Here is a 15016-nt window from a genome sequence, read left to right on the forward strand (position 1 = left end):
GGACTAAACCAGGGCTAAACCAGGACTAAACCAGGACTAAACCAGGACTAAACCAGGGCTAAACCAGGACTAAACCAGGACTAAACCAGGACTAAACCAGGACTAAACCAGGACTAAACCAGGACTAAACCAGGACTAAACCAGGACTAAACCAGGGCTAAACCAGGGCTAAACCAGGACTAAACCAGGACTAAACCAGGGCTAAACCAGGACTAAACCAGGACTAAACCAGGGCTAAACCAGGACTAAACCAGGGCTAAACCAGGGCTAAACCAGGGCTAAACCAGGACTAAACCAGGGCTAAACCAGGGCTAAACCAGGACTAAACCAGGTCTAAACCAGGACTAAACCAGGACTAAACCAGGGCTAAACCAGGACTAAACCAGGGCTAAACCAGGACTAAACCAGGGCTAAACCAGGACTAAACCAGGGCTAAACCAGGGCTAAACCAGGACTAAACCAGGTCTAAACCAGGACTAAACCAGGGCTAAACCAGGACTAAACCAGGACTAAACCAGGATTAAACCAGGACTAAACCAGGGCTAAACCAGGACTAAACCAGGACTAAACCAGGACTAAACCAGGACTAAACCAGGACTAAACCAGGGCTAAACCAGGACTAAACCAGGGCTAAACCAGGACTAAACCAGGACTAAACCAGGACTAAACCAGGGCTAAACCAGGGCTAAACCAGGGCTAAACCAGGACTAAACCAGGACTAAACCAGGGCTAAACCAGGACTAAACCAGGGCTAAACCAGGGCTAAACCAGGACTAAACCAGGGCTAAACCAGGACTAAACCAGGACTAAACCAGGACTAAACCAGGGCTAAACCAGGACTAAACCAGGGCTAAACCAGGACTAAACCAGGACTAAACCAGGACTAAACCAGGGCTAAACCAGGGCTAAACCAGGGCTAAACCAGGACTAAACCAGGGCTAAACCAGGACTAAACCAGGGCTAAACCAGGGCTAAACCAGGACTAAACCAGGGCTAAACCAGGACTAAACCAGGACTAAACCAGGACTAAACCAGGACTAAACCAGGTCTAAACCAGGACTAAACCAGGACTAAACCAGGACTAAACCAGGACTAAACCAGGACTAAACCAGGGCTAAACCAGGACTAAACCAGGGCTAAACCAGGACTAAACCAGGACTAAACCAGGACTAAACCAGGACTAAACCAGGTCTAAACCAGGACTAAACCAGGACTAAACCAGGGCTAAACCAGGACTAAACCAGGACTAAACCAGGACTAAACCAGGACTAAACCAGGGCTAAACCAGGGCTAAACCAGGACTAAACCAGGACTAAACCAGGACTAAACCAGGACTAAACCAGGACTAAACCAGGGCTAAACCAGGACTAAACCAGGACTAAACCAGGACTAAACCAGGGCTAAACCAGGACTAAACCAGGGCTAAACCAGGACTAAACCAGGACTAAACCTGGACTAAACCAGGGCTAAACCAGGACTAAACCAGGACTAAACCAGGACTAAACCAGGACTAAACCAGGACTAAACCAGGGCTAAACCAGGACTAAACCAGGGCTAAACCAGGGCTAAACCAGGGCTAAACCAGGACTAAACCAGGGCTAAACCAGGGCTAAACCAGGACTAAACCAGGTCTAAACCAGGACTAAACCAGGACTAAACCAGGGCTAAACCAGGACTAAACCAGGGCTAAACCAGGACTAAACCAGGGCTAAACCAGGACTAAACCAGGGCTAAACCAGGGCTAAACCAGGACTAAACCAGGTCTAAACCAGGACTAAACCAGGGCTAAACCAGGACTAAACCAGGACTAAACCAGGACTAAACCAGGACTAAACCAGGACTAAACCAGGACTAAACCAGGACTAAACCAGGGCTAAACCAGGGCTAAACCAGGACTAAACCAGGACTAAACCAGGGCTAAACCAGGACTAAACCAGGACTAAACCAGGACTAAACCAGGACTAAACCAGGGCTAAACCAGGACTAAACCAGGGCTAAACCAGGGCTAAACCAGGACTAAACCAGGACTAAACCAGGACTAAACCAGGACTAAACCAGGACTAAACCAGGGCTAAACCAGGGCTAAACCAGGGCTAAACCAGGACTAAACCAGGACTAAACCAGGACTAAACCAGGGCTAAACCAGGGCTAAACCAGGGCTAAACCAGGACTAAACCAGGACTAAACCAGGGCTAAACCAGGACTAAACCAGGACTAAACCAGGACTAAACCAGGGCTAAACCAGGACTAAACCAGGACTAAACCAGGACTAAACCAGGACTAAACCAGGACTAAACCAGGACTAAACCAGGACTAAACCAGGACTAAACCAGGGCTAAACCAGGGCTAAACCAGGGCTAAACCAGGACTAAACCAGGACTAAACCAGGACTAAACCAGGACTAAACCAGGGCTAAACCAGGACTAAACCAGGGCTAAACCAGGGCTAAACCAGGACTAAACCAGGGCTAAACCAGGACTAAACCAGGACTAAACCAGGACTAAACCAGGACTAAACCAGGTCTAAACCAGGACTAAACCAGGACTAAACCAGGACTAAACCAGGACTAAACCAGGACTAAACCAGGGCTAAACCAGGACTAAACCAGGGCTAAACCAGGACTAAACCAGGACTAAACCAGGACTAAACCAGGACTAAACCAGGTCTAAACCAGGACTAAACCAGGACTAAACCAGGGCTAAACCAGGACTAAACCAGGACTAAACCAGGACTAAACCAGGGCTAAACCAGGGCTAAACCAGGACTAAACCAGGACTAAACCAGGACTAAACCAGGACTAAACCAGGACTAAACCAGGTCTAAACCAGGACTAAACCAGGACTAAACCAGGACTAAACCAGGACTAAACCAGGACTAAACCAGGGCTAAACCAGGACTAAACCAGGGCTAAACCAGGACTAAACCAGGACTAAACCTGGACTAAACCAGGGCTAAACCAGGACTAAACCAGGACTAAACCAGGACTAAACCAGGACTAAACCAGGACTAAACCAGGGCTAAACCAGGACTAAACCAGGGCTAAACCAGGGCTAAACCAGGGCTAAACCAGGACTAAACCAGGGCTAAACCAGGGCTAAACCAGGACTAAACCAGGTCTAAACCAGGACTAAACCAGGACTAAACCAGGGCTAAACCAGGACTAAACCAGGGCTAAACCAGGACTAAACCAGGGCTAAACCAGGACTAAACCAGGGCTAAACCAGGGCTAAACCAGGACTAAACCAGGTCTAAACCAGGACTAAACCAGGGCTAAACCAGGACTAAACCAGGACTAAACCAGGATTAAACCAGGACTAAACCAGGACTAAACCAGGACTAAACCAGGACTAAACCAGGGCTAAACCAGGGCTAAACCAGGACTAAACCAGGACTAAACCAGGGCTAAACCAGGACTAAACCAGGACTAAACCAGGACTAAACCAGGACTAAACCAGGGCTAAACCAGGACTAAACCAGGACTAAACCAGGACCCACAAACCCAATCTAGAACGTAAAAATTAAAAACTTTTCTTTTCTTTAAAAAAAAATGGAGCTAATTGGCTGGTGTTAAAAGGACTAGATGCAAGTTGGTCGTTTTATACTCACTACTGCCCCCTCAGGTCATACGTGTAACTGCAGCTTCTATATTAAGCTCGTGCATGAACGGTTGTGGTGAACAGGTCTGAGCTCATGCTACACATGAGGACATGGAGGAACATGTGGGAGGAGGGAAATGCTTAGTTTTAACATTTTTAAACTCTGTATAGTCCCTTTAAAGATCAGAATGAGTCATAACTGTCATAAACCTCAGGTGCACGTTACGCATGAGGATCGAACCCACATTTTATTTGTACATTTTCATACATTTTTAACCTCTTGACCCTCACCTTAACCGAGCACATTTTATCCGGCTTCGTGACTGGAGCTTACAGCCTGTAGAGTTCAGGAAATTCCACAGTTACCATGGAGATCCGCCATCTTTGTAGCTGTTAGCATACATTCCCATTGACCATTAGCTAAAAACAGTGAAAAAAGTGGAGAGGAGCTCCGTTACTGCTGGTAAATACATCTATCTTTTTAACATTTTATATATATTTTAAAATCTCCATTAGTTTATAATTGCTGCTAATCCTTAGCTAATGCTTAGCGATATGACGTCACCGAGTAACACCTCATTTGAAAACTAAAAATGATCTCAAGGGATCGTTTCCTTCACTCTGATGACGTCACTGTTTTGCCACTTTTGTGTTGCATTTTCATCACCTCGTTTTCATGTCTCGTCTTTTATAACCGGTTTGATGCTTTTAATAAGCTTTTAGAATTGGGTAAAGCCAAACTGGAGAAAACAGTCTGAAAAGCGTTGGTCCTGAATCCGCGGTCGTGAATCTGCAGGTCTTAGATCCGCTGCCGCTCCCTTCTGCAGCTTCATCACAGAGACACTCGCACTGCAGCAGCACGAGCACCAGCCTGCCCGTCCCCTCCTCTCCCTCCTCCCCCTCTCTCTCCACCCCTCTCCCTCCTCTCCCTCCTCCCCCTCTCCACCCCTCTCCCTCTCCACCCCTCTCCCTCTCTCTCTCTCTCTCTCCCCTCCACCCCTCCCTCTCTCTCTCTCCACCCCTCTCCCTCTCTCTCTCCTCCCTCTCCCTCCCTCTCTCTCTCTCTCTCTCTCTCCGGTGCACGTTCAGCGGTCCGTCCTCTCCTCCCCTCTCTTCCTCCCTCCTCTTCCTCTCCTCTTCCTCTCCTCTTCTCTCCGGTGTCTCATCACTGCGCGGCCGCTCGTGGACAGAGACGCAGACCGACACGCCGGGATTCTGCATGACTGTCACCAAGGTAGGACCATCTCCTGAACTTTGTCTGCGGGATGAGTGAGCGCGTGAGTGTGAGTGATGCTAACGGGACGGTGCGGCGGGACCTGCGGGACCTGGGGGGCTCTGGAGTCTCAGTCTGTGCTGCTGCTGGACCCGGACCCGGACCCGGACATAGATCTGGATCTGGATCTGGATCTGCTGCGGCTTTTGCACTAAAAGTTCCGCTGTTTTTGACGGCAGTGGGACAGAAGAACCAGGACTAAACCAGGACTAAACAAGGACTAAACCAGGACTAAACCAAGACTAAACCAGGACTAAACCAGGACTAAACCAGGACTAAACCAGGACTAAACCAGGACTAAACAAGGACTAAACCAGGACTAAAGCTGGACTAAACCAGGACTAAACCAGGACTAAACCAGGACTAAACCAGGACTAAACCAGGACTAAACCAGGACTAAACAAGGACTAAACCAGGACTAAAGCTGGACTAAACCAGGACTAAACCAGGACTAAACCAGGACTAAACCAGGACTAAACCAGGACTAAACCAAGACTAAACCAGGACAAAACCAGGACTAAACCAGGACTAAACCAGGACTAAACCAAGACTAAACCAGGACTAAACCAGGACTAAACCAAGACTAAACCAAGACTAAACCAAGACTAAACCAGGACTAAACCAGGACTAAACCAGGACTAAACCAGGACTAAACCAGGACTAAACCAGGACTAAACCAGGACTAAACCAGGTCTAAACCAGGACTAAACCAAGACTAAACCAAGACTAAACCAAGACTAAACCAGGACTAAACCAGGACTAAACCAGGACTAAACCAGGACTAAACCAAGACTAAACCAAGACTAAACCAGGACTAAACCAGGACTAAACCAAGACTAAACCAGGACTAAACCAGGTCTAAACCAGGACTAAACCAGGACTAAACCAGGACTAAACCAGGACTAAACCAAGACTAAACCAGGACAAAACCAGGACTAAACCAAGACTAAACCAGGACTAAACCAGGACTAAACCAGGACAAAACCAGGACTAAACCAAGACTAAACCAGGACTAAACCAGGACTAAACCAGGACTTAACCAGGACTAAACCAGGACTAAACCAGGACTAAACCAGGACTTAACCAGGACTAAACCAGGACTAAACCAGGACTAAACCAGGACTAAACCAAGACTAAACCAGGACTAAACCAGGACTAAACCAGGACTAAACCAGGACTAAACCAGGACTAAACCAGGGCTAAACCAGGACTGAACCAGGACTGAACCAGGACTAAACCAGGACTAAACAAGGACTAAACCAGGACTAAACCAGGACTAAACAAGGACTAAACCAGGACTAAACCAGGACTAAACCAGGACTAAACCAGGACGAAACCAGGACTAAACCAGGACTAAACCAGGACTAAACCAAGACTAAACCAAGACTAAACCAGGACTAAACCAGGACTAAAGCAGGACTAAACCAGGACTAAACCAGGACTAAACCAGGACTAAACCAGGACTAAACCAGGACTGAACCAGAACTGAACCAGAACTGAACCAGGACTAAACCAGGACTAAACCAGGACTAAACCAAGACTAAACCAGGACTAAACCAGGACTAAACCAGGACTAAACCAGGACTAAAGCAGGACTAAACCAGGACTAAACCAGGACTAAACCAGGACTAAACCAGGACTAAACCAGGACTGAACCAGAACTGAACCAGAACTGAACCAGGACTAAACCAGGACTAAACCAGGACTAAACCAAGACTAAACCAGGACTAAACCAGGACTAAACCAGGACTAAACCAGGACTAAACCAGGACTGAACCAGAAACTGAACCAGGACTAAACCAGGACTAAACCAGGACTAAACCAGGACTAAACCAGGACTAAACCCAGGACTGAACCAGAACTGAACCAGAACTGAACCAGAACTGAACCAGGACTAAACAAGGACGAAACCAGGACTAAACCAAGACTAAACCAGGACTAAACCAGGACTAAACCCAGGACTAAACCAGGACTAAACCAGGACTAAACCAGGACTAAACCAGGGCTAAACCAGGACTAAACCAGGACTGAACCAGGACTAAACCAGGACTAAACAAGGACTAAACCAGGACTAAACCAGGACTAAACAAGGACTAAACCAGGACTAAACCAGGACTAAACCAGGACTAAACCAGGGCTAAACCAGGACTAAACCAGGACTGAACCAGGACTAAACCAGGACTAAACAAGGACTAAACCAGGACTAAACCAGGACTAAACAAGGACTAAACCAGGACTAAACCAGGACTAAACCAGGACTAAACCAGGACTAAACCAGGACTAAACCAGGACTAAACCAGGACTAAACAAGGACTAAACCAGGACTAAACCAGGACTAAACCAGGACTGAACCAGGACTAAACCAGGACTAAACAAGGACTAAACCAGGACTAAACCAGGTCTAAACCAGGACTAAACCAGGACTAAACCAGGACTAAACCAGGACTAAACCAGGACTAAACCAGGTCTAAACCAGGACTAAACAAGGACTAAACCAGGACTAAACCAGGGCTAAACCAGGGCTAAACCAGGACTAAACCAGGACTAAACCAGGGCTAAACCAGGACTAAACCAGGACTAAACCAGGACTAAACAAGGACTAAACCAGGACTAAACCAGGACTAAACCAGGTCTAAACAAGGACGAAACCAGGACTAAACCAGGACTAAACCAGGGCTAAACCAGGGCTAAACCAGGACTAAACCAGGGCTAAACCAGGACTAAACCAGGACTAAACCAGGGCTAAACCAGGACTAAACCAGGACTAAACCAGGACTAAACCAGGACTAAACCAGGACTAAACCAGGACTAAACCAGGTCTAAACAAGGACGAAACCAGGACTAAACCAGGACTAAACCAGGACTAAACCAGGACTAAACCAGGACTAAACCAGGACTAAACCAAGACTAAACCAGGACTAAACCAGGACTAAACCAGGACTAAACCAGGGCTAAACCAGGACTAAACCAGGTCTAAACCAGGGCTAAACCAGGACTAAACCAGGACTAAACCAGGACTAAACAAGGACGAAACCAGGACTAAACCAGGACTAAACCAGGACTAAACCAAGACTAAACCAAGACTAAACCAGGACTAAACCAGGACTAAACCAGGTCTAAACCAGGGCTAAACCAGGACTAAACCAGGACTAAACCAGGACGAAACCAGGACTAAACCAGGACTAAACCAGGACTAAACCAGGACTAAACCAAGACGAAACAAGGACTAAACCAGGACGAAACCAGGACTAAACCAGGACTAAACCAGGACTAAACCAGGACTAAACCAAGACGAAACAAGGACTAAACCAGGACGAAACCAGGACTAAACCAGGTCTAAACCAGGACTAAACCAGGACTAAACCAGGACTAAACCAGGACGAAACCAGGACTAAACCAGGACTAAACCAGGACTAAACCAGGACTAAACCAAGACGAAACAAGGACTAAACCGGGACTAAACCAGGACTAAACCAGGACTAAACCAGGACTAAACCAAGACGAAACAAGGACTAAACCGGGACTAAACCAGGACTAAACCAGGACTAAACCAGGACGAAACAAGGACTAAACCAGGACTAAACCAGGACTAAACCAGGACTAAAGCAGGACTAAACCGGGACTAAACCAAGACTAAACCAGGACGAAACCAGGACTAAACCAGGTCTAAACCAGGACTAAACCAGGGCTAAACCAGGACTAAACCAAGACGAAACAAGGACTAAACCAGGACTAAACCAGGGCTAAACCAGGACTAAACCAAGACGAAACAAGGACTAAACCAGGACTAAACCAGGACTAAACCAGGACTAAAGCAGGACTAAACCGGGACTAAACCAAGACTAAACCAGGACGAAACCAGGACTAAACCAGGACTAAACCAGGACTAAACCAGGGCTAAACCAGGACTAAACCAGGACTAAACCAGGACTAAACCAGGACTAAACCAAGACGAAACCAGGACTAAACCAGGGCTAAACCAGGGCTAAACCAAGACTAAACCAGGACTAAACCAGGACTAAACCAGGACTAAACCAGGACTAAACCAGGACTAAACCAGGATTAAACCAGGACTAAACAAAGACTAAACCAGGACTAAAGCAGGACTAAAGCAGGACTAAACCAGGACTAAACCAGGACTAAACCAGGACTAAACCAGGACTAAACCAGGACTAAACCAGGACTAAACAAAGACTAAACCAGGACTAAAGCAGGACTAAAGCAGGACTAAACCAGGACTAAACCAGGACTAAACCAGGACTAAACCAGGGCTAAACCAAGACTAAACCAGGACTAAACCAGGACTAAACCAGGACTAAACCAGGACTAAACCAGGACTAAACCAGGACTAAACCAGGACTAAACCAGGACTAAACAAAGACTAAACCAGGACTAAAGCAGGACTAAAGCAGGACTAAACCAGGACTAAACCAGGACTAAACCAGGACTAAACCAGGGCTAAACCAAGACTAAACCAGGACTAAACCAGGACTAAACCAGGACTAAACCAGGACTAAACCAGGACTAAACCAGGACTAAACAAAGACTAAACCAGGACTAAACAAAGACTAAACCAGGACTAAAGCAGGACTAAACCAGGACTAAACCAGGACTAAACCAGGACTAAACCAAGACGAAACAAGGACTAAACCGGGACTAAACCAGGACTAAACCAGGACTAAACCAAGACGAAACAAGGACTAAACCAGGACTAAACCAGGACTAAACCAAGACTAAACCAGGACTAAACCAGGACTAAACCAGGACTAAACCAGGACTAAACCAGGACTAAACCAGGACTAAACCAGGACTAAACCAGGACTAAACCAGGACTAAACCGGGACTAAGATTTGACCGAGATTGAACTGGTAGATCCGTTTTAACTAGTCAGTCCCAGGGCAGCTTTGGCCACAGAGGGATCACTCATTTGCTTTGTATTGAGGCTGTTATGTGAGTTGATTGTTGTCTTTACTCGCTGATTGTTGTCTTTACTCGCTGATTGTTGTCTTTACTCGCTGATTGTTGTCTTTACTCGCTGATTGTTGTCTTTACTCGCTGATTGTTGTCTTTACTCGCTGATTGTTGTCTTTACTCGCTGATTGTTGTCTTTACTCGCTGATTGTTGTCTTTACTCTCTGATTGTTGTCTTTACTCGCTGATTGTTGTCTTTACTCTCTGATTGTTGTCTTTACTCGCTGATTGTTGTCTTTACTCGCTGATTGTTGTCTTTACTCGCTGATTGTTGTCTTTACTCGCTGATTGTTGTGTTATTGCTGGTTTGGTTTCTCTTTAGTTTCTGTTAGTTTCTGACATCGTTTCTCGTCCGGACCAGAGCTGCTCTTTCGCTGCTGTGTAGTGGAGGCAGTTTGAGCGCCGCAGCACCTCGTGACATCAGCAGGTGGATCAAACACACACGAGTCTTTAAGAGACGGAGCTGTTCAGGAAGTCATTATGAGTCAATGTTCCTTTGTCATGAGATCAATCCAAACATCAGGTCAAAAACATAATACAGTTTACTGGTCGAGCCCCAATACAGATCAATTATATCTATTTACCTCCCTTAACTCCCACCTGAAACGAGCACATTTTCTCCAGTTTGGCTTTACCCCAATCCAAAAGCTTCTGGAGAAAAGCTGAGACGAAAACAATGATGGAAATGGGACAAAAAAGTGACGAAAAATTGATGAAAAAGAGTCAAAAATGTCACAAAAATGTCACAAGAAATTGACCAAAAATGACAAAAAAAATGACAAAAATGTTACAAAATGTGACAAAAAAAATTACAAAAAAATGTCAAAATTTTGATGAAAAATTGATGAAAAAAATTACAAAAATGTGACAAAAAATAAAAATAAAAAAAAGATAAAAAATTGACAAAAAAATGACAAATAAAGTGACAAAAATGAGTTGAATACCCAACAAAAAAATGATGGAAAAAAAATCTGATGACGTGAGGAAAAAGATCCTCTCGGTTCAAACAGGTTAATATAAAAACAAGAGAATTCCTGGACTTTTCTGCACTAAATATCCTGGTGTTTCTGACAGACTTTAAGCTACATTAACATAAACAACTCACATGAAGTGATCAGACCATTACAGCTGGTCCATCACAAATGTGTTCAGTCATTATTAAAGCCACATCGTGTAGGATTTTACCCCAAAATTAAAACTGAAATACAAGTGTTTTTATACGACCGATATGTTCATGATAATTAATGTATAAACAAACATGAGTGTTTGCTGTGAGCGGCTCAGCTCCTCAGACGTGACTGTGACGTCACCGGGAGTCGGGACGTCTCCGGCTCGTCTCCATGGAGATGTGGAGTAAAGGCAGCAGAGTTTCAGATTCAAACAGGTTAAGTTCTCATCAAATACATTATGTGATCATCCCACTGCAGTAGCAGCACTTTCTGTGTCGAGCTGGTCATAGGAGCATGTTTTGTACTGATGGCCACAGTAAAGTCCAAAAAGTTACGCAGTGTGGCTTTAATAATAACAATAGTACTGCAGCGCTTTTCTGGACACTCAGACTTTCCATTGCAGTAATCATTCACTCAATTCTAGTTATTCTTTACATCATTTCATAAACTACAATACAAGCACTTTATTTATTAGGCTACTTCAGGTATTTCTACCATCGTTACGTTAGCATTAGCATCTGTTGCTAGCAGCGACCATATTATCAACAGACCGTCATCACTCTCTCCTCCATCATGGCGGATTCACAGACTCCTCCTCCTTAGCCCTGACGGAGCCTGTTCCTAAAAAGGGCTTAAGGGCGGGACCTTCACTGTAGACTCCGCCCTCGCGTGACGTGTAGTTCGGTCTGAGCCGCGCGGCTCCGATGCAAACAGGACCTCATTAGTACGAGATTCTGATAATGTTTCTTACGAAAACCAAGCTGGTGCCTTTAATTGTGACTAACCCAGCGTTTTCTCAGGAGGAAGATCCAGCTGTAGAAAGTTTTACAAATAGGCACCAGATTTACAGTTGTTTAGGACGTGTCTTAAAGGAACAGGCCACCGTTTTTCCAGACTGAGATATGTTCTTACCTGAGCTTAGACGAGTTGATCCGTACCTGTCTGGCCGCTTCTAACTTCACCCCCGTTTGGAGCCATAGGAATACACTGGAGGAGGCCAATGCTCATATCTCAGTATACACATGGTGGCCTGTTCCTTTAAGTCAATGCTATGCAATGCAAAAATGAGCTTGTTCTGCCGCCACTACATGGAGGTACTGCAGCAACGTCGGCCCTCAAGTCGTGGTGAATCTCGGCCATTGGCAGCGACAATGTTTGTGGAGATAAATCTACCTCAGATTCAGAGCTTCAACACGTCCATATAAATCCATAAATTCATATTCACTGAGATTTAGTTGGTGAAATGTGTGTTTTTCAGCTAAAACAAGTATTGGATATTTGTAGCCGATGTCAAGTATCGTATTTTTCTCAGTATCGGCTCAGTCATCCGATACCTGTATCAGATATCGGAGCAGATCATTTAAACATAATTCCATATGAGTTCATTCATAAATAAATGGCTTCAGTGAGAATCTACAAAGTAAAATAACAGAAAACATAAAGAAAAATAACAGAAAGCATAAAGACAGTTCTGTATTAATGTTGCTGCACTGGCTGTTCCCAAACCGTCCCGAAGTGCCTGCAGGGGAAGTGCTGCAGTTCTGATGAGAAGGGACCAGAAAGCCACTAAACACAGGCCCGGGACGGCGGTGCGTGGGGGTCAGGGTGGAGGCCGTGTGGGTTTGGGACGTGGAAACAGATTAGGCGGAGCGCGGTCTGTGGACTCGGGCTGCAGAGGAGCCCATCGGCTCACGGGGCAATAAAGATCTGAATGTTTCCCTCTGCACTGTGGACTCGGGCTGCAGAGGAGCCCATCGGCTCACGGGGCAATAAAGATCTGAATGTTTCCCTCTGCACTGTGGAGTCGGGCTGCAGAGGAACCCATCGGCTCACGGGGCAGTAAAGATCTGAATGTTTCCCTCTGCACTGTGGAGTCGGGCTGCAGAGGAGCCCATCGGCTCACGGGGCAATAAAGATCTGAATGTTTCCCTCTGATGCAGCTCAGGGCGTGTCCTCCTCCTGCTGTTTGTTTACCAGGGAGCAGAGCGAGGCTTAGTGTCGCAGCCGGTCCAATCCTCTTAGTCCATTAGCACCTCCAGACACCTCCCTCAGGCAGACAGAGTGTGACACCAGAGGTCCTCAAGCTGTGGTCCCCGCCCCCTGTGGGTGTGAGGGAGCTCACAGTGAAGCTCGGTCTGGTTTCACTCCTGCAGACTTTCTGAAACACATGGCAGCTGAGTCACTGCACTTGTGTTTGTGAAGGACAAGCTCAGAATCTGTCAACTCTAAAAGCTTTTCTCATTTAAAAGTCTGATTTATTCACCCTCAGACTGTCCTCTCTGTGTGACACAACGCTGCTGCCTAAGGAAAAACGATCAGGACGTCTGCTCATGAAGCAGCAGGTGGAACAGAACATTCTGAGACTGAGGATGGATTTATCATGATAAAGATCTGACCTTTCCTTTAAAACAGTTTACTTTCATTTTAGACTTGGACTTTTGACAAAAATCTTTAGTTTTAGTCAAGGATGAACCAATACCAGTATCGGGCCGATACCACACGCTTGTACTCATTAATCAGGTCCCGATACCTCCTGCCGTGTATCAGCTCCACTGAGGAGAGAAAATATCAACAAACTGGAGAATAGTTTAGTGTAAACACAATATTCCACATAGAGCTGACTTTATTACAGACGACACTCCCTAAACCAGAGTCTGAGCTGGATTTAACCAGAGCTAAATGTCTGCAGTGTTTACAACATACAGGCTAATGATGCTAATGTTGCTAACTAGCCGCGGCTAACAGTTCGTTTTATGCCCAGGGGCTAATTAATCTGAAAAACTAACCCAGCGACTAAAAAGTCCTCAGAAAATCCCAAATCAAGAGATACAGCATGTTTATATTGAGCCAAAATGAGCTGCAGCAAAACAATCAAAATGCTGAAGCTCCTGGATAAGTTTCGATAAACACAGGAGAAAATCCACACGGAGCTGAAGTAAAGGAGAAAAGAGAGCATTTATCTGCAGTAATAAGTAACATCTCAATACTATTGTTAAATACAAATACATAAGTGAATAAAGCACAAGCACTGAGGAGCTTTAGGACATGAGCTGTTCTGTCTGTGATGGACAGAGACATACAAATAATATTGAATGATAATCTGTTCATTTCTGATGTAACTTAAAGCGTCGCCGACTTTACTTAAGGAAATGTAAATTAGTAAATTAACACATGTCTAACCAATCTGATGTGAAAAAGTCAGTCTGTTGAAGAAAATGCCTTGTACTCGTATCGGTTTTCAGTATCGGCGAGTACTTAAATCAAAGTACTGGTATCGGTTTTAGAAAAAGTGGTATCGGTGCCTCCCTAACAATAAAGGAAACCATTTTAACCAGATCATCAGTTTGTGGGAGATTTTGATAGAAAACCGTACGTTTTGAGATCAGAGATTGCTGAGGTAAATCAAAGCTGTGCTGAATTTGGGACAAAGCGGTGCCAAGGCTGGAGCTGGACGATAGAGGATTGTGTCATCATCGTACAGATTAGTTCCTTCTTCTTCTTCTACCACAGTCAAAGTGAGGCACATGTCGCCACCTACTGGATCGTAGTTCTTTGGCGTCTGAACATGTTTTGTTGCAGAAAACCTTGGAAGCGACTTTAGCTTGAGCGCTTGTTTGACTTGCTTTACGATCTATTTTTAGCTTCTGTAAAAGACGGTTTTCTTTGTGTTGGCGCCTTCTCTTACTACGACAGTACTTTATAGTCTGTGAAACGAGCGCTGCTTCAAACACAAGCCTCCACACACATTCTAACACGGATCAGAGTGAAACCGCGGCTGAGGAAGAGCGTTTTCCCGCAGAGATGCTTCTCCGTCTGCAGCTGCTCTCCAGACAAGGGCAAACTCCTCCCTCCAGTCCTCATGGAGGCCTCGCTCTTTCTCTGGGGCAGGTAGGAAAAGGTGTGACCTACATTTGTTCTGACAGCCCTGGAAAAAGTGTGTTATTAGAGAAAAGAGTGAGCTCATGGATTCTGAGGTAATGGTGGACTGGCAGCAGCTCGGCGACGAC

General features: G+C 45.5%; 1 protein-coding gene across 2 annotated transcripts in view; it reads left to right on the forward strand.

The window, feature by feature from the left end:
* The first annotated feature begins 4745 nt into the window (after nucleotides 1–4745).
* The window catches only part of coro2ba (coronin, actin binding protein, 2Ba), a 69419-nt gene continuing 59148 nt past the window's right edge, over nucleotides 4746–15016 (forward strand). For both annotated transcript variants that reach the window (XM_079554722.1, XM_079554723.1), the window contains exon 1: nucleotides 4746–4830. In XM_079554722.1, coding sequence (XP_079410848.1) covers nucleotides 4816–4830 — 15 coding nt within the window. In that variant the 5' untranslated portion in view covers nucleotides 4746–4815. The remainder of the gene's footprint in view (nucleotides 4831–15016) is intronic.

The sequence above is a fragment of the Gobius niger genome (genome assembly GCF_951799975.1).
Source record: "Gobius niger genome assembly, chromosome: 4".
NCBI lineage: Eukaryota > Metazoa > Chordata > Actinopteri > Gobiiformes > Gobiidae > Gobius > Gobius niger.